We start from the raw sequence: 22,991 nt of genomic DNA, 5'->3' as shown, positions 1-22,991 counted from the left end.
TTCTCTACCTCTGTTTTGCTTTATTTATTATACTTCTTAAAAGATTGTCACCGGACGCTGTTGGGTTCGCAGCGGGCGAGCTCGCCCCAACGCAGTATGGCACGCGGGTTGACGTCACCTAGCTGAGATAGTATAGCTTCCTTAAATAGTTATTGCATCGTGCGTGTCCTTGCAGTGGAGACTAGACTAGGGCCAGCCTTTACTGGAAACCATCCATGGATCGTTTCACCTCCGGCATTTTCCCGTCGACGACAGCGTTAAGCTGTGGAGTTTCGAACCATTCTCGCCCCTCTATATCACCCATCTATGCAATAACAATCCAATTAGTTTCTATTCTGAACAATCTTTCAATCTATATGCGAAAGGGCCGGTACTATGTTCAGTGAAAAAAGGCCGCGAGATGAATTCATAATGTTTGCTCAGGAGTCCTCCTATTCCGAGGCTTGTTCCAGGTAACATCCGGAACGAAGAAGTCCTAACTCGGCCGAAGTTTAACAGACTTCCTCGTCTTCTTGTAGGTTTGTTCCCGGCGCCAGGCTTGGAAGGCGTAGGTGACGTTGATTGGGGTTGTGTTGTGCTTGCAAGACTGAGATAGGAGGCCGGTGATTTGACACTTCTCGGACAGGCCAGTGTTCTATCGCCGACGAGGTAGCGCTATGATAGCAATTGATCACTGCAGTACACCTTTCTTGTGGGTTGTCTCACACTCGTCTTCGAAAGATGTTTTATCTCGACATCTAATCCTAGATGGTAACTATTTCATTGCATCGTACGAGCTATCTTCCATCCGATAATACTATCAAGTATGGGCCTTGGTTCGTATCTGCGTCCCAGCAAATATTTCGATCAAGGTACCGATCCACACGTGGTAATGCACCGATAGTATACTTACACCCAAGTATGACCAAGGACACCAGATATACAAGACTCAAGTTGTCTTAACGTTCAAACCCGTACAATAGGAAACTGCTTATGCCCACGGTCAAACAGTGACTTCTCAACAACATCCACAGAGCTGTCTCCCTTCTTATTGATTTTGGCAGTCCACCAAGCCTTGAACTAGCCCTACTTCTTCCTACATGGGAGCCATTTACTCCAGAGACTCGCAATCTGTAGCCAAGCATTCATCTGGATCTAGATTGATCAAAAGTACTGTACATATACATTCAGCTCACGCCACTTTCCCCGCATATGCCCGATATTAAACTGAGAGCCTACGTCTCCACTGTGCGATAGTGCAAACATGCAGGCCAAGGACAGGGAACAGAATCCATTGCCACCATCATAGGTGGCCTAGCTTCCTCACTGTGTGTTCACATGCTACTGTTTTGCTGTATGAGGCGTTCAATCTAAGCGAGGCATTCAAGATGAAGACTGATTTATGATCGAAAATAAACAATATAGGTAAATCTCCGGAGGGTAGAGAGCTACAGTAATGTTAGGCCCGCTTTTGTTATCTAGTAACTTCTTGATAGTAATCTTGTAACTATCTTGAAACACGACACAAATGATGATACTATTCTAGGTTCGTCTTATACTCTGGCAGATACGAATTACTAAAAACTACGGATCATATAACTGCTAGGAATCGGGAGATTCCTGGCGAGATGTTCCATATGGAGGGATTTGTGACAAAGTGACCATGAACCACTATATACAGAGCGATGCGCGTACCAAGTTGGTGAATTGGTATTCTAGTCTTTTAGTAGTCTAATGGTTAAACGTTCCACGTTCCATATTAGACATAAAAAAAACAGAAGACAGTAGAAGTGCACCTACCATTGACTCCTACTGGCAAATTCAGGCCGAAAGGTTCCTAACATAGCGATAAGGGCTGTCCGGTTAACACGCTCCTCCAAGCGCTCACTGAGCCTTGACCGGTGATAAGAAATACTTAGTGAGTAATCCCCTGAGCGCCCTCACTAAGGCGGCCCTATCCAAACGGGGAAAGTGACATTAATTCTAGAAAATCGAGTCTTGTATAAGTACCTGTATATTGGCTTCTTTCCTCTCACATCGTATCTATAGACAAAATTCTCCATGATCGGGCCGTCACGACGCTTGTCTATCGCGAAGCCAACTCATTTAAGTTCCTCGTCGATCTCGTCACGCCCACCGAGGGATTGAGCTTCGGACAATTCCTCTGTAGACGGCAATCCAGCCCGTTCCATCTCACCCGTTGTTTGCTTTCCTTGGGCAAGGGGATATTCGTACCAACTGGCGGGGTACTTTCGGCTGAGGGTCCGGAATTTGGACAGGAGAGCGTCTTCGTCGACGTAGGTGCCGGCCAGCCAGCGACTGCCGCTGGTCAAGTCGAAGGGCCGCCGCGCATGGAGCACGCGGCGGTTCTCGAAGATGGCACACTCGCCGGGCTGCATTTTCCGTTCGAAAATGTTATCTTTGTCCTCCAACTGCCGGGTAAAGAAATGCAACGCGCGCAAGCTAGCCGAGGTAAACTGGTAATTTTTGAGCCTTAGAACTCGGCCCTGGAAGGGCGGGGAGTAGTTGACGTGCCGCAGGTCCATGTTTACGATCGAGGAAAACTCTCCGACTTCGAAGACGGGCCAGCGGTTGGTGTAGACGTCGTCCTCGTGGTTATACTCGTAGTTAAGCTTCAGCTTGGTAAGGGCTTCGAAAACCATTGGGTGCTGCTTGTGGAGCGTTTTCGCAACGCGGAAGGAGTCTAGGAACAGCGACTCGCCGCCGACGCTGGAGTTCTCGAGACAGTGCAGCAGCTGGTATCCGGGCGGGTTCTTCATGTACATCAGGTCCATGTGAAAGTCAAGGTTCTGATTTGTGTACGCGACGTTCTTGGCCTGAGGCACGGTACGCACATCCCAGGTCTGCCCGTAGAAGGTGTTCCGGAGCGGGCCCATCCTGGTCGCGATTTTCTCCACCTCGTCACGCGAGTCCGGGATGTTCTTAACGAATATTAGCCCCGTCAGGGCCAGGTGGCGCATGGCCTCCACAAACTTCTTGTCGCCGCGCATGTAGTCCTCGTAGTCGATCCAGTGCTGGGTATCCTCCATGCTGGACCGATCCCAGAGCACGCGCGGTCTGTTCGGTCCGGCGCTGCCTCCCATAGGGAGGGGAGATGGAAACTGCAAGTCTTTGAGGCTGTATTTTGAGACGTGCAATCCGTCGTGGCCCATAAAATCGTTTTTCCATTCGATTTCAAGAGAATCACCGTCCACGCGAATCGACCGCGGGCGCACGTGAATGCTGATATCGCTGGTCCGGAAGTTGCGCTGCTTGGAATAGGGATCCACACACTGAGAGCACCGGCACGCATCGCGGAGTAACGTGTACAGATAGTATTTTCTACCACCGAATTTTTTGGGTATTCCCAGCATCTTTCCGTTGGCGTAGACGCCCTCAGGAAGCGGTCCATCCAGGTCTAAGAGTGGTAAACCTTTGTCGCCCACGGATTCGAGAACTTTTCGGGGATCTATTCTGGGCTCATGCTGAGGCACGTGAGAAGTCTCGGACGCTGTTGAACTGAGAGCATCAGGGGCTGCCGACGTTGCAGAAGCTGTAGACGTTGCAGGATTGAGGACGTCAGGGCCTGCAGAGTAGCAGCGTCGTTGAAGCAGGCGAGACGAGGAGGCCACCGCTCGCGCCGAGCTAGTGAAAGCTCTTAGCAGGCGAACCATGGTATGTGGATGTTGAAATCGCGAAGAGGACGAAGAGAAGTGTCGATGAGTCGGACGTGAGGAGAAGTGGGCGCTTGTCTTGTACCTCGGTCGATCCGTCAGTGCGGAGATGGACTGGCGCCATGCCGCTTTAGTGACACTGACTGAGGTAATACCTCAGGCATCAAATGCCGGTTTCATTTCCGCTTTTTTTTTTTTTTTTTTTTTTTCCAGGAGAGATCGAGTTATCTAATAGATATGTCAGACACCATCTTCCTTGTTTCTCTGCAGACAGACAAGACAACCCAATTCTTTTAAACTTAAACAACGTTGCAAACATCCCTTCTGATCTCAATTCGCACCTCTTCCGTCCCCTGTCCGTTCGATGCTCACGCCTACTTGATCGTACGATCTCTACTTCCTCTTCCGCCCCCGGTTAACCCCGGATTTCCTACTCCCAACTCCCCTTCGTCATCTGTCACATGCATGTCGGCCGGGGGAGAACATCTGAAGGATGAGGTGAGTGCGCACACTTGACTCCCTACCTGACAGAGTATTGATTGCTTTGCTTGCGTCCGATCAATTGATCCCCTTGCTGGCGTTGGTGTGGCTGAGACTAAAGTTGTGTTTCTTATCAGGGCACCCGGCGACAGGTCGTCCTTGCCGGTGGCATAGCGGGTTTGGTTTCCAGGTGCGTACAAGATTTCCTTCATACCTGTCTGTCTATCTGTCCAGGGACATGGGCTTCGAGTTCAATATCTAACCCAAACGTGGTCTATCTCGATAGATTCTGCATCGCACCCCTCGATGTCGTCAAGATCCGCCTCCAATTGCAAATCCACTCCCTCTCCGACCCGACATCCCATCAGTATGTGAAAGGGCCGGTCTATAAGGGCACGTTGTCGACGATGCGGTCGATCGTGCGCCAGGAAGGCATCACCGTACGTCTCTCTTTGATCCACTAGTCGAGATCACCTCCTCCGCTACCCTCCAACAATCCTCAACCAGCTAAGGTACCTAGCTAACCACAAACCCCATCACAACAGGGCCTCTGGAAAGGCAACGTCCCCGCAGAGCTAATGTACGTATGTTACGGCGCCGCACAATTCACGACCTACCGCACAACCACGCAAGCCCTCTCCCAACTCCCCTACCGCCTACCTCCGCCCGCCGAGTCCTTCGTCGCGGGCGCCCTCGCCGGCGGAACCGCCACGGCAGCCACCTACCCCCTCGACCTCCTCCGGACGCGATTCGCAGCGCAAGGCCCCGAGCGCGTCTACCGGTCTCTACTGGGGTCAGTACGCGACATCGCGGCGCGGGAAGGACCGCGGGGCTTTTTCCGCGGGTGCAGTGCCGCGGTGGGCCAGATCGTGCCGTACATGGGACTGTTCTTCGCGACGTATGAGTCGTTGAGGCCGTCGTTGGCTGGACTGCATGATTTGCCGTTCGGGTCGGGGGATGCGGTCGCGGGCGTCGTGTCGAGTGTGTTGGCGAAGACGGGTGTTTTCCCGTTGGATCTGGTTAGGAAGAGGTTGCAGGTGCAAGGGCCGACGCGCTCGTTGTATGTGCATCGGAATATTCCCGAGTATCGGGGCGTGTTTAATACGATTGCCATGATCGTGCGGACGCAGGGCGTTCGCGGGCTCTATCGCGGATTGACCGTGAGCTTGTTCAAGGCGGCACCGGCCAGCGCGGTGACCATGTGGACGTACGAGGAGTCGCTGAAGCTACTGCAGAAGATGGATGCAGTGGCCGACGAGTAAAGTGCTTGCTCTCGTGTTGGAGTTTGTTGTACAGTATCTCATCTGGGCCGGCGCGTTTCCTGTTTATACGCTCTTAGACATATTACCAAGATCAATTAGAATAATTAAGCACATGTATTCTGATATTCTGGTTTTGTAAAGTACTCTGGATCGCCCGCGGGAATTTTTTTTCGAGATTATAGAACAACGCTAGTGAAGCAGCAACAGAGGGGGGTTATCGCGAGCAGAAAAAAAGAGGCAAGACATTATGGGTTATGGCACGAGAATTTAGACGAACCAAGAATCAAACCAAGCAAATCAATACCAGACGAAGGGCAAGCAGGCCATTAGTACTCCGGCTCCTCCGCCTCTGGCTCCAGACTATCATTGGCGACTTCCTCGTAGTCCTTCTCCAGAGCAGCCAAATCTTCGCGGGCCTCGGAGAACTCACCCTCCTCCATACCTTCACCCACATACCAGTGAACGAAAGCACGCTTGGAGTACATGAGATCGAACTTGTGGTCCAGGCGACCCCAGGCTTCGGCGATCGAAGTGGTGTTGGAAAGCATGCTGACGGAGCGCTCCACGGGGGCAAGCTCGCCGCCAGGGACGCGCACGGGTTTCTGATAGTTGATACCCAGCTTGAATCCAGTGGGGCACCATTCCACGAGGTTGAACGAAGACTTGGCCTTGAGCGAGGCGATGGCCTGAGTGCAGTCACGAGGCACCACGTCACCGCGGTACAGAAGAGCGACTGCCATGTACTTGCCGTTGCGAGGATCACAAACCACCATCTGATTGTTGGGTTCAAAGCCTAGAAATATTTAGTAGTTGTTCACGAGGCCGGATCGATAAAGTCTCCTTCTGGAAACGGGCAGTACGTACACTGGAAGGTGAGATCCTGGACTTTGAAGCTTTCATGAGAGCTACGGCTGCTTCCAACCACGGGCGCGTAAGAAATCAAAGGATAGTGAATACGAGGGAACGGCACCAAGTTAGTCTGGAACTCGGCCAGGTCGACGTTGAGGGCGCCGTCAAAGCGAAGACTAGATGTGATGGAGCTGACCACCTGGGCAATCAGACGGTTCAGATGCTCATAACCGGGGCGAGGGATATCCAGGTTGCGACGGCAGATGTCATAGACGGCTTCATTGTCCACCAAGAAAGTACAGTCGGAGTTCTCAATGGTGCTGTGAGTAGATAGAACGGCGTTGTATGGCTCGACGACAGCGGTGGACACGCGAGGAGAGGGATAAATGGCAAACTCCAGCTTCGATTTCTTGCCATAGTCAGTCGAAAGGCGCTCCAGTAGCAAGGCGCCAAATCCGGAGCCGGTACCGCCGCCGAAAGAATGGAAGACGAGGAAGCCCTGGAGAGAGGAGCAGTTGTCTGATCGTTGTTAGCAAGGCTTGTTAGTGGTTAAGACTTCCTCGTTTAGAGTCCTGGACGTACCGGCAACACGACGAATACGGTCAATCACGCTGTCAACGAGTTCCTTTCCGATAGTGTAGTGGCCACGGGCGTCTGCTATGAATGAGCACTATTGTTCTTTCAGGTCGGGAGAGTCTAGAGTTTAGACATACAGTTGTTGGCAGCATCCTCCTTGCCACTGATCAGCAATTCGGGATGGAAGAGCTGGCGATAACTACCGGTGCGGATTTCGTCGATCGGCTATGACGACGTTGTTAGCGATCATATAGCTGTAATCTGGGGCAGCGCCTTGCCGGGTGGTTGCATACCGAAGGGTCCAGATCCACGAAGATGGAGCGCGGAACGTATTTGCCGTTGTTGGTTTCAGTGAAGAATGTTTGGAAAGAGCCACCCTCGTTGACTTCTTCGGATCTCTCGGAGTCCAGACGACCGTCGGCCTTGAGACCATGCTCAAGGAGATACCTGGATTGATTAGGTTGGACCAAGTATTGATGGGTATTGATGGTTGCGGGGGAACGGGCGACGGAACAACGGTGACAACGTACAGCTCCCAAGCACTGTTACCAAGCTGAGTACCAGCCTGGCCAATGTGGATGTGACAGACCTAGATGTGGACGATAAAATGGATTAGAGAATACCACAAATTCCTCATGGATTAGATGAAACGAGGATGGAAAAGGCGCGTTATCGCAGCTTGGAGGGGAGGTGCGGGGGCAGTAGATCGGGTATATACCTCGCCACGCATGATGCCAAATTGGCGTCTGAGTCTGGGCTCGATGTGAGAAGCAGGGGTTTTTCAACGGGTGGAGTGGTTGATGAAGTATCGGAAGCCCAGGAGACGATGAAAGGGGAAAAGCTGAGGGCGAGAATGCGAGATGAGAAAGAGAGGAGGAAGAGAGGACGAGAGGGGAAGAGCAGATGAACGGTCGTTCCTGCCAGGCGGCAATAAACAGGCCACCCTCAGCCAATCATCGGTGCGCCTACTCCGGCCAGATACCCAAGTTTACTTCCCATGGTTCTTCGTAAAACACTTTATGTTGGCAGTAGTACTTTCCATATCTCCCCGTCGACTCATCTCTACGATCTTCTTTGATTTGACTATGGAGCATCCGCCCGCCACGTGCAACTGCCGTGGAATGCGGGGCGCCCGGCGACGGTATACGGAGTCACGGACACAGACCCTCCCTGATCAATCGGACCTCATAATCATGGTTCGACAATATATCGGCGATCATCAATCATATAATTGAATACATTAATATATTAGGCTCCGTAAACAGGCGGGGAAGACCGTCCGGAGAGCGGTGGTTCCAAGCGAACGAAGATCAGCAAGAACTAGTCTATATCAAACAAGCGAAGACGCTCCGTCCACCAAGAGCGTTGATTCCAAAGTACTCCGTATACTACGCACTGTTCAGAATATGCAGGAGGCCAACGACGATCAACCTGGGGAACTAGGTGTACGAGTGCGGATGCACTGTGTCTGACTGTGTACGGTGTACGTCGAGCGATCATCATGTCTGAGACGTTCGTAAATGATACCATAAGTAACAGGCTTGTCTGAGCTTATGATTCCCAGGTCAGTCTCAGACTCCCCAATGCGACTGGGCGGGGCAACCACGTCAATGCCGCGGTGCTCCAATGAGTCCCGCAGCGGTGGAACGATGATGTCGAGGCAAGTCAGACAGGTCGATCGCATTCGATCACTGGCTATCAGTACTTTCAGTAGCGAGGGCAAACGGGGTTGTTTCCTGTTGGTTGATTGGTCGTATCTTTGATTCTCTGCACACCGTAGTCTGGGACTCTTCGTAGACCAACTGAATGGCGCACCAAAAACCCAAAAAGGACCCGCGAATTGGTGCAAGCCCGAGACACAGACTATTGAAGGTGGTAGATCCAGCAACTTGGACCAAGGAGGAAGGTCGAATCAATCAATAATGGTAATAATAAAAGATCTCAAGGCGACGAACGGGCGCCGATCATAAGACGTGGTGCATATCCGACATAATCTGCATAATCCGGGCACGGGCATTCTATGACGGTTAATATACTAATTAATATCTCGGCCGTCCCAAAGGAAGCTATGCCCTGTAGTGATTGCGGCTTATCTTGGCAGGATGCAAAGTAATTTGGGGCGGATTCTGTTCTCGAGCAGAAACCTGAAAGTCGACGATGTTTCACATTGATTTGGCCGGGAGGGCGAAAAAAGGGGAGAAAAGAGTACGGGAGAAGTGGTGCCTGAGGTGGCGTTTCTTGGCGGTGGCCAATTTCTCGTCGGGCGTTTCGCCTCTTTTTGACTTACCACAAGATATCCAATATTCACTGACTACTGCTGGCCCGGAGTTTACTTTCCACCTTAATTCCGGGTACCTGACTTCTATAGTTACACCGGAATTGAGCACAAAATAAGACTCTCAAATTAGTAGTTGAAAGTTCCGCGGAGACTACCGTACTAACGGAGTGTACCAAGGTCACGGGCGAGACCCGCGCTGTCGACGTACGCAAGGTTCCCTCTTTCCCCTCCTTCTTTCTGCCTCGGACAATACTGAGTATTCCCCCCCGGTCTCGGTTCCATTGTTCCAGACATGGATTCGCACTGTCACCATCCATCAACATCTGCCAACTGGGAGATCTGATCATGATCATTGGTTCACATCTGGCTTACCCAGCTCGCGCAACTGGGTCTTTGACTTTTCATGGCCCCGTTTGGACCACTTGTAGGGACCACTTAGGGGCTCCTTTGGCTCTTAGCCATTAGGCTAGACCCCCGTGAGGAGACCATTCCTTGCCTGGTGTGTCGGACTGTCGCTGTATGTGCTTCGGTTAGCCCTGACTCGCGATCAAATGGGCAAAGGAATCGTCCTTGTCTCTCTGCCATCCCGGTCACCATGATTGTGATTCCATCCCGGTAGAGGGAGCGATCGTCGCGAACGCCGGTCGACCCCGAGAGCCAGCTTTCTCTCGACCTGGAAGGAGTACACTGTGGTCAATGGATGGGGAGGCTAGGAGCGTTCTTAGAGGTTCTCCCAACGGTCTGGACTGACGAAATCTCTCGATTCTCCACCGGTCCATATTCCCGTGCGATCGGCATCTTCCCGCATCGACTTCGCTCCTCCTTCTGGCTTCTATTGTTGGTGCTCAAATCCTGCTCCAATTTTTCTTTCCTTTTTTTTTTTTTTTTTTCCTCCCTTCCCTCTCTTTCTCTTTCTTTTTTCTTTTTTCATCTGTTTTAATGGCCTGCCACTCTCGCTCTCCCTCCTTTGTCGTTCTTGGATCGCATCTCTTCTCTCCTCCCTCATCTTTCGCATCCCATCAAAATCTGTCGAGCCCTACCATCTTGTTCGTCACTTTAATTTCCACACTCTCCTCATTCATACACGCTATCTCGCAGATTAAGCCGCCCTGGTGTACCCCCTTGATAAACTAGACTCGATATCGGTTAACCCGTTCCCCACCCTGTGTTGGTCTGTCTTCCTGCCCTTGTTGGCGTCTGAGACTAGCTAGCTACACAACGGCCTAGGGGAAAGTTGATTTCTATAGAATTCCGGCCTTCTCCTCCCTCCCGCGTTCTTCCTCTCTCTTCCTGCTATTGCTACACTCGCTTAACTTCAGTCTTTTACATTTATTCTATACCTTTTTCTTTTTCTTTTTTTAAAGCCTCCATTTTCATTCGTTCTAGTTTTTTAATACCCTCGGGCTCTGACATTCATCCCAGCCATTCTCTCTTTTGAATTGTATCTTACTAATTCTCCGTCGATCTTTTATTCCGCGCTGTCTGGCCTGGTGCCAGCATGTCAACCCCCGTGGAGGAGATTCCGGCTCCTAAATATTCCGAAGAGAAGAGAAAGGACAAGACCGGCGACAACCAACCTTCCGATGATGGCACCTACGTCAACGAGCCGTCGAATGAGGGCCAAGGGAGCCATCTCCGTGTGAATACCACTCACGATGATCTTGATATCACTGCATTGCGGTCTCCCTCGGCCTCGAGGGAGCAAGCCATGCGTCTTGAAGATGATCTAGCGGTTCTGGAAGCAGAGCGCGTGGCATCTCGCTCGACTCGAGACGAGACAAACGAGAAAGAGAACGGACTGGAAAATGGCGAGACCAACTCCATTTCGCGAACTCGGTCGCGTCGCTCGCAAAACGTGGACGAATTCGACGAGGCAACCAACCCATTGCACGAGAAAGCCGCCGTTTACAATCCGCCGGAAAACCCCAACACCAGCTTTGCCAAATTCATCAAGAAAATCCATGAATCCAGCTTTATCGTTCGATATCTTACGTACATCGTGCCTCTGGTCGTCATTCTGCTCATTCCCTTGTTGGTCGGTGCCCTGGCTTTTCCCGATGCCAATGTGGGAGGCGTTCAGCTGCTTTGGTTCTCCGTCTGGTTGGAAATTGTTTGGTTGACATTGTGGGCCGGAAGAGTACGTATATCCCCTGTATTCGGACACCCATTTGCATATAATTAATCGGTTTCTACCTAAAGATTGTAGCCAAACTTCTTCCTATCCCCATAGGAATCCTCGCGAGTGTGTTCACCAACAATGCAAAGAAATGGCGCGATTTGGCGAAGCAATTGGAGCTTCACGCCACTCTGTTCTTCTGGTGGCTCGGAGTGGAAATCTCTTTCCTACCTACTATGAAAAGTCATCACGTTGATGGCGACAAGAGGACCCGGAGCTGGGAGAAAACTGTCAACACTATCATCATTGCAATCTTCGTTTTCGTCATTCTGAATCTCATCGAGAAGTTCATCATCCAACTGATTGCGATCAGCTTCCACACGCGGACCTACGCCGATCGCATTGAAATCAACAAGTTCCAGATTGGCAGTTTGACCAAACTGTACGATTTCTCCCGGACCAAGCTTGCGAACGAGGACGACGATTTCGACAACGGACAGGAAAAGGAGAACACCGGAATCAAGACTCCCTTGCAATTCGCGGGCATGGCCCAGCGAGCTGCCAAGGGTGCTTTGAACAAGGTGGGCGACGTGGCGGGCGCAGTGGCGGCGGATTTCACCGGACGCAAAGCCACCAACAGCACGCACCCCTATCAGGTCGTGTTGACCCTGCTGCGGACCACAACCGGCTGCCAGGTTCTCGCGCGCCGTCTGTACCGCACCTTCGTGCGCAATGGATTCGACACGGTTTTCTCGGGTGACTTGAAGGAGGCCTTCGACAACAATGACGAGGCCGATGCTGCTTTCATCATGTTTGACAAGGACATGAACGGCGATATCTCCATGGATGAGTTGGAGGCAGTCTGTGTCGAAATTGGACGTGAGCGCAAGTCTATCACTGCGTCTCTGAAGGATCTTGACTCGGTGGTATCGAGGCTGGATAATGTCCTCGAGTTCTTCGTGGTCGTGATTGCCATCATCGTTTTCCTTTCCCTCATTTCAACCTCCGCCGCCGGTGTGCTCACATCTGCGGGCTCCACTGTCCTTGCTTTGTCGTGGCTCTTCTCCGCCACTGCCCAGGAATTCCTTCAATCGGTCGTCTTCGTTTTCGTCAAGCACCCATTCGATGTTGGTGATCGTGTCACGATTTATGGTAACGCCGGTGATGCCGGTCTGGGTGACGACTACTTTGTCAAGCAAATCTCCCTCCTATACACCGAGTTCAAGAAGATGCAGGGTCACATCGTCCAGGCGCCCAACAGTTACCTTAACGGTCTTTTCATTCTCAACCAGCGCCGATCGGGAGCTCTCGCCGAGGCAATCCCCATTGTCATCAAGTACGGCACAACCCTTGAACAGATCGATGCCCTCCGCCAGCGCCTTCTCGAATTCGTCCGGAGTGAACGCCGCGAGTTCCAAACCAACATTCTTACCGAAATGCGTCAAGTGACCGAGAATTTCTCCGTGACCCTCAACGTTGTCTTCTTCTACAAGTCCAACTGGCAGAACGAAGGTCTCCGTCTGCAACGTCGCAACAAGTTCATCTGCATGCTCATGATTGCCTTGCAGGAGATTGGCATCGAGGGCCCTCGCATGAACCTCCAGGGTGCCCGGGTCGACATTCCTCTCCATGTCACCGGTCTGGGCAACCAGATGGCTTCCGGCAACGACGGTCGCCCTCCGCCTACGCCTTTGAGCGAACGAGGAGACGTCAGCGAGAACTCACCCTACAGCTCCGGTGCCTTGCGCCATCCGTCGATCCTCCGCAAAGGCGCTGCCACCGCTGCTGCCCGAGCCCGTGGCGACACCATGCAGTCCCGCAAGCATGTCGACTTCTCGCTGGGTATGCGCGACGTCTCCTCGGGCGACGTGATGGGTGACGTCTTCGAAGACCGCACCCAGCGAGTTGACGACGTTGTCCGTTTCGCCAACCGGGAGAATGCCGAGCGCCGTATCCAGGAAGAAGAGGAAGAAGAGACCGAGCGTCGTAGCCGCACCTCGTCCTCTCGCTCGCGACCTCGTGGCAACTCCAACCTCAGCGTTCCCTCCAACCACGAAGGCCGCCGGTCGACCGAATCGCAGGGCGGACACAGCATCGCTTCATCCATCAGCCGCAACCGTTTCTTCCGCCACCGCAACAGCCTTAACAGCCGTGAGCACGAAGACCTCGCTGAACAGGGACGATTCGAGCAAAACGACGCCTTGACTCAGATCCGCACGGCCTCGCCCTCCGGCAGGAGCCGCCATTCGGAGCAACAGCTACGGTAGAAAAATGACGATTCCCAAAACAGCCACAAGAAACATAGAAAACCTTTCAACATCGACTACATAAAACCTACACTCTCTCAATACATAGACAGATACTTCACAGATACCTGATTTGATGCTCCAGCCTATCATTCATGTTACATTTTGTTTTCCAAGTACATACATACTACATACCAATGGGCGGCATTGTTTGATTGATTTTGTTTTACTTCATTTCAAGTTCTACAGATACATTTACCTCCATACAACTAATCGCCTTCCCAATGGTTTTGATCTCTCCATCTGATGTTTCTATTTCCCACTTTTTAGCTCTCGGCTCTTCTATTTCGGCCCGTGTGTACTTTCCATGTAAGTACGGAGTTAGACATTTCGTCATCATCAGGATTCCCAAATTTGTGTCTTTCGTCGGAGACTCGGATTCTCGGATGTGATGTGATGTAATAATGGTTTCATTATTAGATTTTGGTCTACTGACAGACTAACTAACTAGCCTCGTTCTAAGCGGTGATTCCGAGATCAACTAATGAAAGTCAAATTCCGCCGTCTTTGATTTCATATGCACACCGTACAGGATAGTACATATCCTTCGAGTTGTATTAGCTAAGTAGCCTTGCACCTACGGAGTAGATTGCTTTACATCATGGCATGTCATATCATATTCTCGTATTGTACAAATCCTAGGAAGTACTGTAGTTACAGGACATGGATTCCTGTTTCGGGGAAAAAAAAAACCTGGATAATGTGACAGAAAAGGAAGAGGAAGAAGAAACAAGTCGGGAGTTCCGTAACTAACTTAGTTTAGTTATCCTTAGATAAATAGAAGAGAAATCAACCAGAACTTGACTGTGTAAAGCTCTCTCGAGAACAAATTAGAAGCTTGCTTCTTTTTTATTCGTTTGGAGAAAGAGAAAATAGAAAAGGAACTGGGAATAATCAATTCGAATAAAGTCCTGCTTTTTCCCTCAATGTTCATTTTTTTTGTGGGTTTTTTTCTTTCAGATTTCAATCATCTCGTACATACATGGAGAGATGGATAGAGAAAAACCAAACAATCAATCAATCAGTCAATTCTATCCATCCCTTGTTGAGTTGAGGAATAGAACAGAAAAAGAGACGAAGAACAAAAGGTTTGGTTGAGATTGAACACAAAAGAAAAAAAAATTGTCTGAGAGGAAAAGGAAAGCAAAAGAATGAAAAGCTCAAAAAGCGCAAGAACTCAAACGACCTGGTTGAGATGATGGATGATAACAAATGTTCATGTCATTTCACACCCAAACGCCCGCTTAGTTGAACAATACCTTAAAAAAAAGAAGAAAGAATTTCAGAATGAGGGAAGAGCAAAACGCGGAGATATTTTGACAGAATGCAATATTGCATACAGAGTTGGAAAGGAGAAGAAAATCAATCGATCTGTCACTGATACAAAAAATGCAAAGATGCGTGGGGTTTATCAACCGGCAAGGTGGAGGAGAGGGAGAAGATACAAGAAGTGTTTCCATAGAGAAAATGCAAATCAACTCAAGTCTTCATATCATATCAAAGACAGCAAGCAACAACACTCTATGTCTCTCTTTGACTTTTGTTCTCTTGCTTTTGTTTTGTTTTCCGTTTTCCTTTTTCAAGCAAGTTTTGAAATAAAAGTCCCGTCACCGGTGGCCGGCTCTATCGTCCCGACTGACGTGGCGTGGTATCATCAGCTAAACCAAGCGAAGGCGTGTGTATTGGCCGAGGCGTAGCTTCAGATTCGGGAGTTTGGATAACTTCACTATCGGTGCTCATGTCCGCGTCGCCGTAATCTTTGACCTTGACGGATGGCGTGTTGGGGTCAGTTGGCGTCGTCTCCAAGTCCTCGTCAATTTTGTTGAACACGATTGGAGGTGTGATTTGCCCTTTGTGAGGGGTTTCTGTGCTTGCTTTCGCTCCAGACTCGCATCCAGTGGGCGTCTCTTTGTCATCGGGAGGTTGAGGAGAATGTCGCGGACTAAAATCCTCGTCGGTTGACCCAACGACAGCTTCTTCGGGAACTTGGAGCCCTTCGAATCGTTCCTCTATTCTGATGCTACGAGGCGACGACCCGAGTTGATCACCGCTAACCCCCAAACCCACGCTTCTGGCTCTCTCGAGAGCCTCTCTTTCTTTCTTGAGCACCTCTTCGCTGCCACTGACCACACTTCCTCGGCTATTGGTTCTCATCATCTCAATCCCCAATTTGGAGCCGGGACGATGAGACCGGTGTCGAGGACTTTGCGCCCGTGCCTGGGCAGCACCAAACTCCTCGTCCTCATCATCGCCAGATTCTGCACATTCATGACGCTTTTTCTCCAAGGACTCTCTTTTGGCCCGAATGGCTTCACTGGACCGCCGTTTGCGGGGAGCGTCCGCGGTAGGAGGATTCATTTCAGCCGGGGCGGAGACCGCATGTATTAAGTGCGGTATAGGTTCAGAATTCGAGTCAGTCTTGGCGGTCGTCGGGTCGGCAGTCTTCTGGCTCGCAGCTGTTTCTTCGGAAATGCCTAGTCCGCCTTGGTTGGCGGCCCATTCATCGGTCTGACGACTTGAGGTCACTGGAGCATCCTCGGCCTTAACAGATTCCACATCGCCAAAGGAACTGCTGCCAATGGAGTCCTGGCGACTAGATCCTCGATACGAGCTTGAGAGTACCGGCATGAAGCTAGACGACGTGGTCGAGCTAGGGCTATGCTCAGTCGGTGCAGCAGAATGACGTAACAAGGACTGCGAAATAGGCAAGGGTTGCGAGGGGGTCCAGTCCTTGGGTGGAGGTTTCCACTGGCAGAATCTACACAGCAATTCCGTGAACTTGGTCAAAGTCGGTGGTTTCTCGATGAGAGTGTCAAAGTGATGCGTCTCGGGCAGGTCCTTGAGATAACCGGTGACTGCAATGATGGGCGTATGGCGGTTGGCGCTTCGCGTCTCCCGGACCATACGTGCCACATCTGCCCCATTTACCTGAGGTAGCTTGTACTCCGTTAATATGATATCGAACCGGACTTCACTTAGTGCGTAACGCATGGCCTCTGCGCCGTTGGGAGCCGTAATGGTACGGCAGCGGAGCTTCTCAAACAGACGTTCCATCACCAATCTCGAAACCGGATGATCCTCGCAGATGAGCACGTCCAGCGGCCGGAAGTAAGGCTTTTCAGGTATGTTGATTTGGGAAAGGCGACGGGAGCTCTGACGCTGCCGTTGCACTTTGAGCAGCGCCTTGGTGCGTGGATCCTCGTTATCTGAGGAGGACGGCGAAACATCGACAAGTTGGCTATGGCGCTTGTAGTGGCCCGCGACGTACGATTCCTTTGCCAGAGAAGACGACAAATCCCCATCCTGCGAACCGATAGTCTGCGATCGTGCTCTTCCGATAGGAACGCTGCCTTGACGGGTAGGGCCGGAGGGCGTCTTGTCGGGAGAATGGGCAGTGGTTCTGGTGGGTTTGATCGGGGACGACGCCGTGGAGCTGAATTTCAGACTTGCCATACGGTTTTGATCCGGTGCACCAGGTTGGAAAGACCCGCTAGATTGGTGGGAGTTAGCCGAAGAGGACCCCGACGTCTTTCTCCGTTCGTGGTTATGATGGCCGGTGCTGAACTGCACCAGGAGCGGAGACGAAGGCTGTGAGGGACGGCTAGGAGACGAGTTCGCCTGACTCAGACTGGAAGGTGACGACGGCCGGTTGTTGCCCTTATTGTGCGACAGCGTTCGCTGCAGCGACATAGGCAAAGGACTGCCCTCCAAAGAAGGTCCGGATGACGATAGTGCGGGCGGCGGTGGAGGCGGCGGGCCCTGTGCCTGGCCGGGTGCTGGTGCTGGTGCTGGTGCTTGGACGGGGGTCTGCGGCGGATTTTGGGTCTGGGTCTGCTGCGGTGCGCCCGAAGGTGTAACGTGACGTTGCTGGGCTTGCATTGCCTCCTGACGCAGTTTCTGGATCACATCTTTATTGGCCTTTTCCAACATGGGTAAGTTCTTGAAGGCGAAATTGCCAAAATCGTCGGCCAACGTGGGTTCACTGAGTCGTCGACTACGTGATTCGCGCACATGGGGCGGGATGTGTAGAGGCATAAGAGGTCGTTTTACGGAATTCACCTGCGAGCGAACTTTGAAGAGCGCATCGTGGGGCCTGTCGAGATAGGGTCCGGTTGTAGCCGGCTGCTGGGGAGAACTGCCGTCCTCAACCTCCTCAGTAAAGGCCTGGAGGGTAGCTCCGCGGGCATCGAAGTACTCGGTGTCTTCAGGATTCTCCAGGTTTGGGACGAACTGTGCCTTGTCGTCGAGGAGCGTATCCCAGTTGATATCCGAGAACCACGGGTGGCTCCGAATTTCTGCGCCTCCGTTGGGATACTTTTCATCGACGTTCGCCCCAATTCGCTCACGCGGATTGATCGTCATCAGCTTGTTCATAAGATCAACAGATTCTGGCGTTGCCAGTTCTTCAATATCCTCGGGCCAGTTGATCCTGCGGTGGAGAATATTGTCGAATACTTCGTCCGGGGTGTCTGCATTGAAGGGTGGGTATCCAAACAGGAACTCGAACATCATGCAGCCCAAAGACCACCAATCGCTCATCTCGTCCTGGCCCACGCCGTTGATCGTCTCCGGCGCCAGATAATCGGGGGTGCCGACAAAGCGTCGGTTATGATCTTCGGGGTCGAAGAGCGCCATCAGCGGCGGCATCATGCCCGGCTGCGGGGGTGTCTCGTGCGAAGCCGGGATGCTGTGAGCCAAATGCATCGGGTACAGTTGGGGCGATTCGCCCAGCTCGCTCTGGCCCTCTTCCTCCGTTACACTGCTGGAAGAATGGCCGGGGACGGGAACCGGCAGAGAACTTGCCGTCTCGCTGCCTTCGTTGAGCGATAACGATTGGAAAATGGCGTTCAAATTGTCGCTGCCCCCGCTGTCACTGCGGTAGCCGGACGCTCGGCGCGAGGTCTGTCGACTGAGGCCGCCGCCTTGGTTGAGGTTGAAGTAGGAAGGCTGGGGAATGCTGCTCGCAGCATCTGGGGTGATCAGCGGCGTCGAGCCTGGCGAACCGTTGCCTTGGAAGTCAAACGAGGCGGACCGGGAGGACGTAATCGACGTGGCGCGAGGAAAGGGCCCTTGCTGCAGTAGGTCAGGAGCCGGCTCGTTCATGTTCTTGAGAACGCGCTTTTGACGTCCGACTAGACCCATGCGGGACAAACCGAAGTCGGTGAGCTTGAGATGGCCCGTTTGGTCGATTAGGAAGTTGTCAGGCTTGAGATCACGGTGAACAATTCCCCGTCCGTGGAGATGCTCCACCCCGAGGACGATTTCGGCAACGTACTTCTTCGCCCAGTCCTCGGGGAGACCACCTAGTACCTTGACAAGCGAGGCACAATCACCCCCGTTGAGGTATTCCATCACCAGATAGAGGTATTCTTTGCTAGAGAACGTCCAGTACAGCTTAGCAACGAAATCGCTCTCGCCCTGCCACATCATGATTGCCCGCTCCGCCTTCACGTTGGTGACCTGATTCTTCGCGACCATATCCGCTTTCTTCAAAACCTTGATCGCAAAGTACTCGCCAGTGGTCTTCTTCTTGGACAAATACACACTGCCGAAGGCGCCTTTGCTGATCGGCTTGATGATTTCGAAATCCTTGATGGAGGGCGGTGCCGGGCGTGGCTGTGGCTCTCGAGCGGAGGTCAAATGGGGCGACACTGGCGGCCGTGCCATGTCCGAAGAAGTTGCGGAAGATTGTCGGCGATGATGGCGGAAGTGATGGTGAGCCAGTTCCCCGGCATTCGTCAAGGGAGACACAATCGGGGACGGTAAGCTATCGGCCCCGCTAGACAGGCGAGGTTTCGGCATGCGCAACGGGGAGTGCGGTCCTGAGGCCCTGGCCGGAGAATGCTGCCGATGAGGAGAGCTGGACAGCCCGGGAAGAACCAGGCTCCGTCTTTTGAGGCTACGATCGGACGAGGGAGAATCGGTTCGCATGGCCCCGGCGAAAGCAGACGACGGGACGCTGCTGTCGCTATAATCGCCGACGTCCGGATCAAGTGAGGAAAGTGCTCGACGGGAGGACTGGGACGTGCCCAGCACGCCGGCCATACTCTTGTGAGAGCGAGGAGTCGGACATTCCATCGGGCTGTTGGACCCGGTGGACACGGCCACCGAAGAAGTGGGTTTCCCCTCGGAGGAATAAGGGGACTGAATGCGATCCGGGGAGTTACGCATGGACATCGTGAGGGCGGACATGGGAGGCGGCGGCGGTGGAGGGGCGATCTCGCGAGACAATCTCGGGCTGGGGGCGGCAGCCGGCGTGTCGTCCCTGAAAGATTCATCGTCGGAGGAGCCCGAATCGCTCAATTGACCAGCAGCGATACGCTCGGCTTTACTCAGAGCTGCCGTGATACACTCTTCCACCAAAACTGTGTATTCGATGCGAATTCGTTCCGCGTACTCGACTATTCTGCGATGGCGAATCACCGCATCCACCTTCGCCCTCGAAACCTGTTCCGTGTCCATGCACAACGCCGCCAGGCCTTGCTCCTGCTCTAGAGTATTCGAACTGGGAGACTGCCACTGTAGGACCTGCGAGATGCGGGACTCCGACTGCGGAGACATGGTTCGAAAATCGTCCCCGTTCTCCGGCCGCGTCTCCTTGATCACCGGCATGTTGATTTCCAGCGCCGTGTCGCACAGGTCAAGAATGAGTTCGACCACGCGCGATAAGGGTCGTCGCACAGCGAAGGATCGACCCCTGGCGTGTCCGATACCCGAGGCCGAGTGGTCTCTGGACCGCGGTGGAGTGGCAGGGGCAGAGCTGGAGTTGGAGACCGACCCAGACGACGGAGCCGAAGCCACGGGAGACGGACCGATGGGTAACCCTTTATACTCTGGCTGCGTTGTCGGAGGCGGATTCCCGTCGCCGGGGATCAGCGGCCTGCCCTGTCTGGCCTCCAACGCATCCAAGACCCTCACAATCGCATGTCGGTGCTCGTTCAAGTTCTCCTGCGCTATCTGGACATCCATCTCGGCCCGGTGTTCCTGGAGGCACAGATCCGAATGCTTTTCGAACCACCAGGGCGTGATCTGGCGCTCACAGATTCGGCACAGGATGGGGTCCGGGGCGGGATATCTAGAGGGATCGGGCTCGGTGGCAGCCGCTTCGGCCAGCGTCGTCAAGTAGTTCGCGAGAACCTCGGCTCCGACACCAAGCGACTCAACCAGCATCGGAGGAAGATCGATCGTAACTTCCCTTGGCTGCGTGAAGGGCCGTAACATCCACATCGTCTATGCGAGTATCAAGAATGTCAGTTCTTCCAGGCCCTAGGTAGATCCCCAATTCGGTGTGTTCATTCCAAACTTACATGACCAATCCCACTGGAAGTCCGGTCAAAAGCCATGATTCCTTGTCCCTCCATATTGATGATATCGTTGTTGCGCTCCTCTGGTTTCGCCGGCGCCGCATCTTGGGCCTCCGATCCTTCAGCTTCATCGGCCCCCGAAGTGTCCAGATCGAGAGGTTGCGGCTCCGGGGAATACTTCAGGACCGAATCGGGGCCCATGTGCACGGCGAACCGAATGAAGCGACTGCGGGAGTCGTCTTCCTTCAAGGATTCGATGGCGTCCTGGAAGACGTTCTTGTTGCCGGCCAGGAGTTCCGAGATCATTCGTCCTTCTACCGACTCGGCGGGGGTACCGACGACCTGTTTCCACGAGGGGCTCACCCATTTGATGCGGCCCTCGAGATCCAGATCAACGATCACGTTCAGAGTCTGTTCCGCCGCCTCCCTCAAATCCTCACGTTCTTCTTGCATGTTGTCGGATACCGAGCGCATCGAAGGGGAGAGATTCGGGTCGATGGCGCGGGCCTCCTGCCTCAAGGCACTCACGGCCGGAGGAGCCAGAAACTGGGCACTCTGAAAGCCATTGCCCGCCATTATGAACGGGAAACGCCGTCGATCTGATGGGAAAGTCTCCCGGGCGGGAGACTGACAGGTAGGGAAACGAAGGGCCGGCGCTGAAAGGCCTCAGCGGGCAGGAGACGAACGAGCGATCGGAGCGAATCTGTCGTAGACGGAATAACAAAGACAAAAAAAATGGCCCTAGCAGGACCGTCTGCCGGGCAGAGCGGATGCCCTTGGAATAGAAGTTATGGATTCATCCGCAGCATCAACTAGCTAGCCATGGCTAAGGCGCGCGGGGGAGAAACGACGGAGGATCACAAAAGACAAGCGGGAACGGCCCTCGTCAGAGGGAGGATCGCGGCAGAGGTTCGTTGCCCGGATGATTTGATTCTCTTGAACAACCACAAAGAGGTTGGAGAATAGAGAGAGAGAGAAAATAGAACAAATCAAAACAAAAAAAAAAAGCACACTAAGAAAAAAAAAAAGATGGCACCTCGTGATCGGTGGACAGACGAACAAGAAGAACGACCAAGAGAAAAGCAAAGTAGCGGCTATGCGGGGAAGAGCGCGACGGGAGGCGTCAACGCGAAGCCAGCGTGATCGACCGAGTCAACCCCCGATTGAGGTTGACGAAGACAGTTCCGGGAGAATCTCAACGATCCGACGTATCGAGTGGATGAAGATGGATAAAGAAGTATGGAAATATGAATTGAGGAGAGTGAGAGGGGGAGCCGAAGGGGACGGAGATAAAAAAAAAAAAGACGAAAAAAAAAAGAGGGATGCGAAGAGAGAAGTGGGTTCAAAAGGCAAATGCAGTCTGAAAGTCAAAGTGAGGCAGGGAAGACTGGAAAAACATTGGGAAATAAAGAAAGAAAAAAAAAAAAAGAGGAACGGCAGAGGACGATCGATTCCGATTCTTCTAATCATTACGACATGGGATTCTTGCTCGTCTCGACACTCTGAAACAAACAGTGCAGTCTGAAGCCCAAAACCTGTGCTTACTCCGTCCTTCTAGGATAAACTACCCTGAACAGTAAAAACATAAATTATATCAGTCAAACTCTCGTAAGAACCAACAACCAAAACCCAGAAATAAACCATTAATAAGAATCCCCCCGACCGTTGGACGCGAGCACGAAGCATAACATGATTCAACACCGACCACGCCACGGACCGACTGTTGCCCTTCTCGGGGGGAAAAGAGACTGACCTCGACTCTGGAAGGTGGAAGTATCTGAAAGAGATCAGCTTCTCCTCTTCCTTCTCCTCATCCTCAGCATCATCATGACCTGTTGTCTGGATCGTATCGACCCGACCGATGATTCGCTCGTGCCTTCATCCCCAGCAGCATAAGATCTGTCGCATCCCTGTCTCGCCCTCCCCCCCTCCTCGTCTAGACACGGCTCGTTCCTCGGACCACCAGCTCGTCGTACTAATTAATTAGTTGCTATCAACTTATCGGCACCATTCGAAGGCCTGTCATTCCGGTCCGTACATGCGCCACGCTGATTTGCTTCTAACGGTGGGCGATAGTGGATTCCTTAGTTGTACTGTTGTACTGTGTACATAACTAACACCGTTAACTAACTACCTAGTCGATAGTCCGGCTCTCTCTTAATTATTC

At 52.5% G+C, this 22,991-nt stretch overlaps 5 protein-coding genes across 5 annotated transcripts; 2 read left to right on the top strand and 3 right to left on the bottom strand.

Annotated features, from left to right (window-relative positions):
- Positions 1-2,081: 2,081 nt before the first annotated feature.
- LDX57_007357 (putative Gamma-butyrobetaine hydroxylase subfamily) lies at positions 2,082-3,653 on the bottom strand (the record flags this gene model as incomplete). Its single annotated transcript, XM_046089073.1, has 1 exon — positions 2,082-3,653. One exon carries the CDS (start codon positions 3,651-3,653, stop codon positions 2,082-2,084), a length of 1,572 nt encoding a protein of 523 aa, XP_045945043.1.
- A 465-nt stretch (positions 3,654-4,118) lies between these two features.
- On the top strand, positions 4,119-5,395 carry TPC1 (thiamine transporter TPC1; the record flags this gene model as incomplete). Its single annotated transcript, XM_046089072.1, has 4 exons — positions 4,119-4,151; positions 4,271-4,323; positions 4,420-4,573; positions 4,679-5,395. 4 exons carry the CDS (start codon positions 4,119-4,121, stop codon positions 5,393-5,395), a joined length of 957 nt encoding a protein of 318 aa, XP_045945042.1.
- A 326-nt stretch (positions 5,396-5,721) lies between these two features.
- TUB1_1 (tubulin alpha chain) lies at positions 5,722-7,550 on the bottom strand (the record flags this gene model as incomplete). The annotated part of the gene is made up of 7 exons (XM_046089071.1): positions 5,722-6,188; positions 6,260-6,763; positions 6,827-6,898; positions 6,958-7,045; positions 7,114-7,267; positions 7,351-7,409; positions 7,539-7,550. 7 exons carry the CDS (start codon positions 7,548-7,550, stop codon positions 5,722-5,724), a joined length of 1,356 nt encoding a protein of 451 aa, XP_045945041.1.
- Positions 7,551-10,596: 3,046 nt separating this feature from the next.
- LDX57_007354 (Mechanosensitive ion channel family) lies at positions 10,597-13,481 on the top strand (the record flags this gene model as incomplete). The annotated part of the gene is made up of 2 exons (XM_046089070.1): positions 10,597-11,235; positions 11,298-13,481. 2 exons carry the CDS (start codon positions 10,597-10,599, stop codon positions 13,479-13,481), a joined length of 2,823 nt encoding a protein of 940 aa, XP_045945040.1.
- A 1,662-nt stretch (positions 13,482-15,143) lies between these two features.
- Positions 15,144-21,400, bottom strand: RIM15 (protein kinase RIM15; the record flags this gene model as incomplete). Its single annotated transcript, XM_046089069.1, has 2 exons — positions 15,144-20,750; positions 20,828-21,400. 2 exons carry the CDS (start codon positions 21,398-21,400, stop codon positions 15,144-15,146), a joined length of 6,180 nt encoding a protein of 2,059 aa, XP_045945039.1.
- Positions 21,401-22,991: the final 1,591 nt, after the last annotated feature.

The sequence above is a fragment of the Aspergillus melleus genome (genome assembly GCF_016097325.1).
Source record: "Aspergillus melleus strain CBS 546.65 chromosome Unknown contig4, whole genome shotgun sequence".
Taxonomy (NCBI): Eukaryota; Fungi; Ascomycota; class Eurotiomycetes; order Eurotiales; family Aspergillaceae; genus Aspergillus; species Aspergillus melleus.
This window is presented reverse-complemented; position numbering and strand designations above follow the sequence as displayed.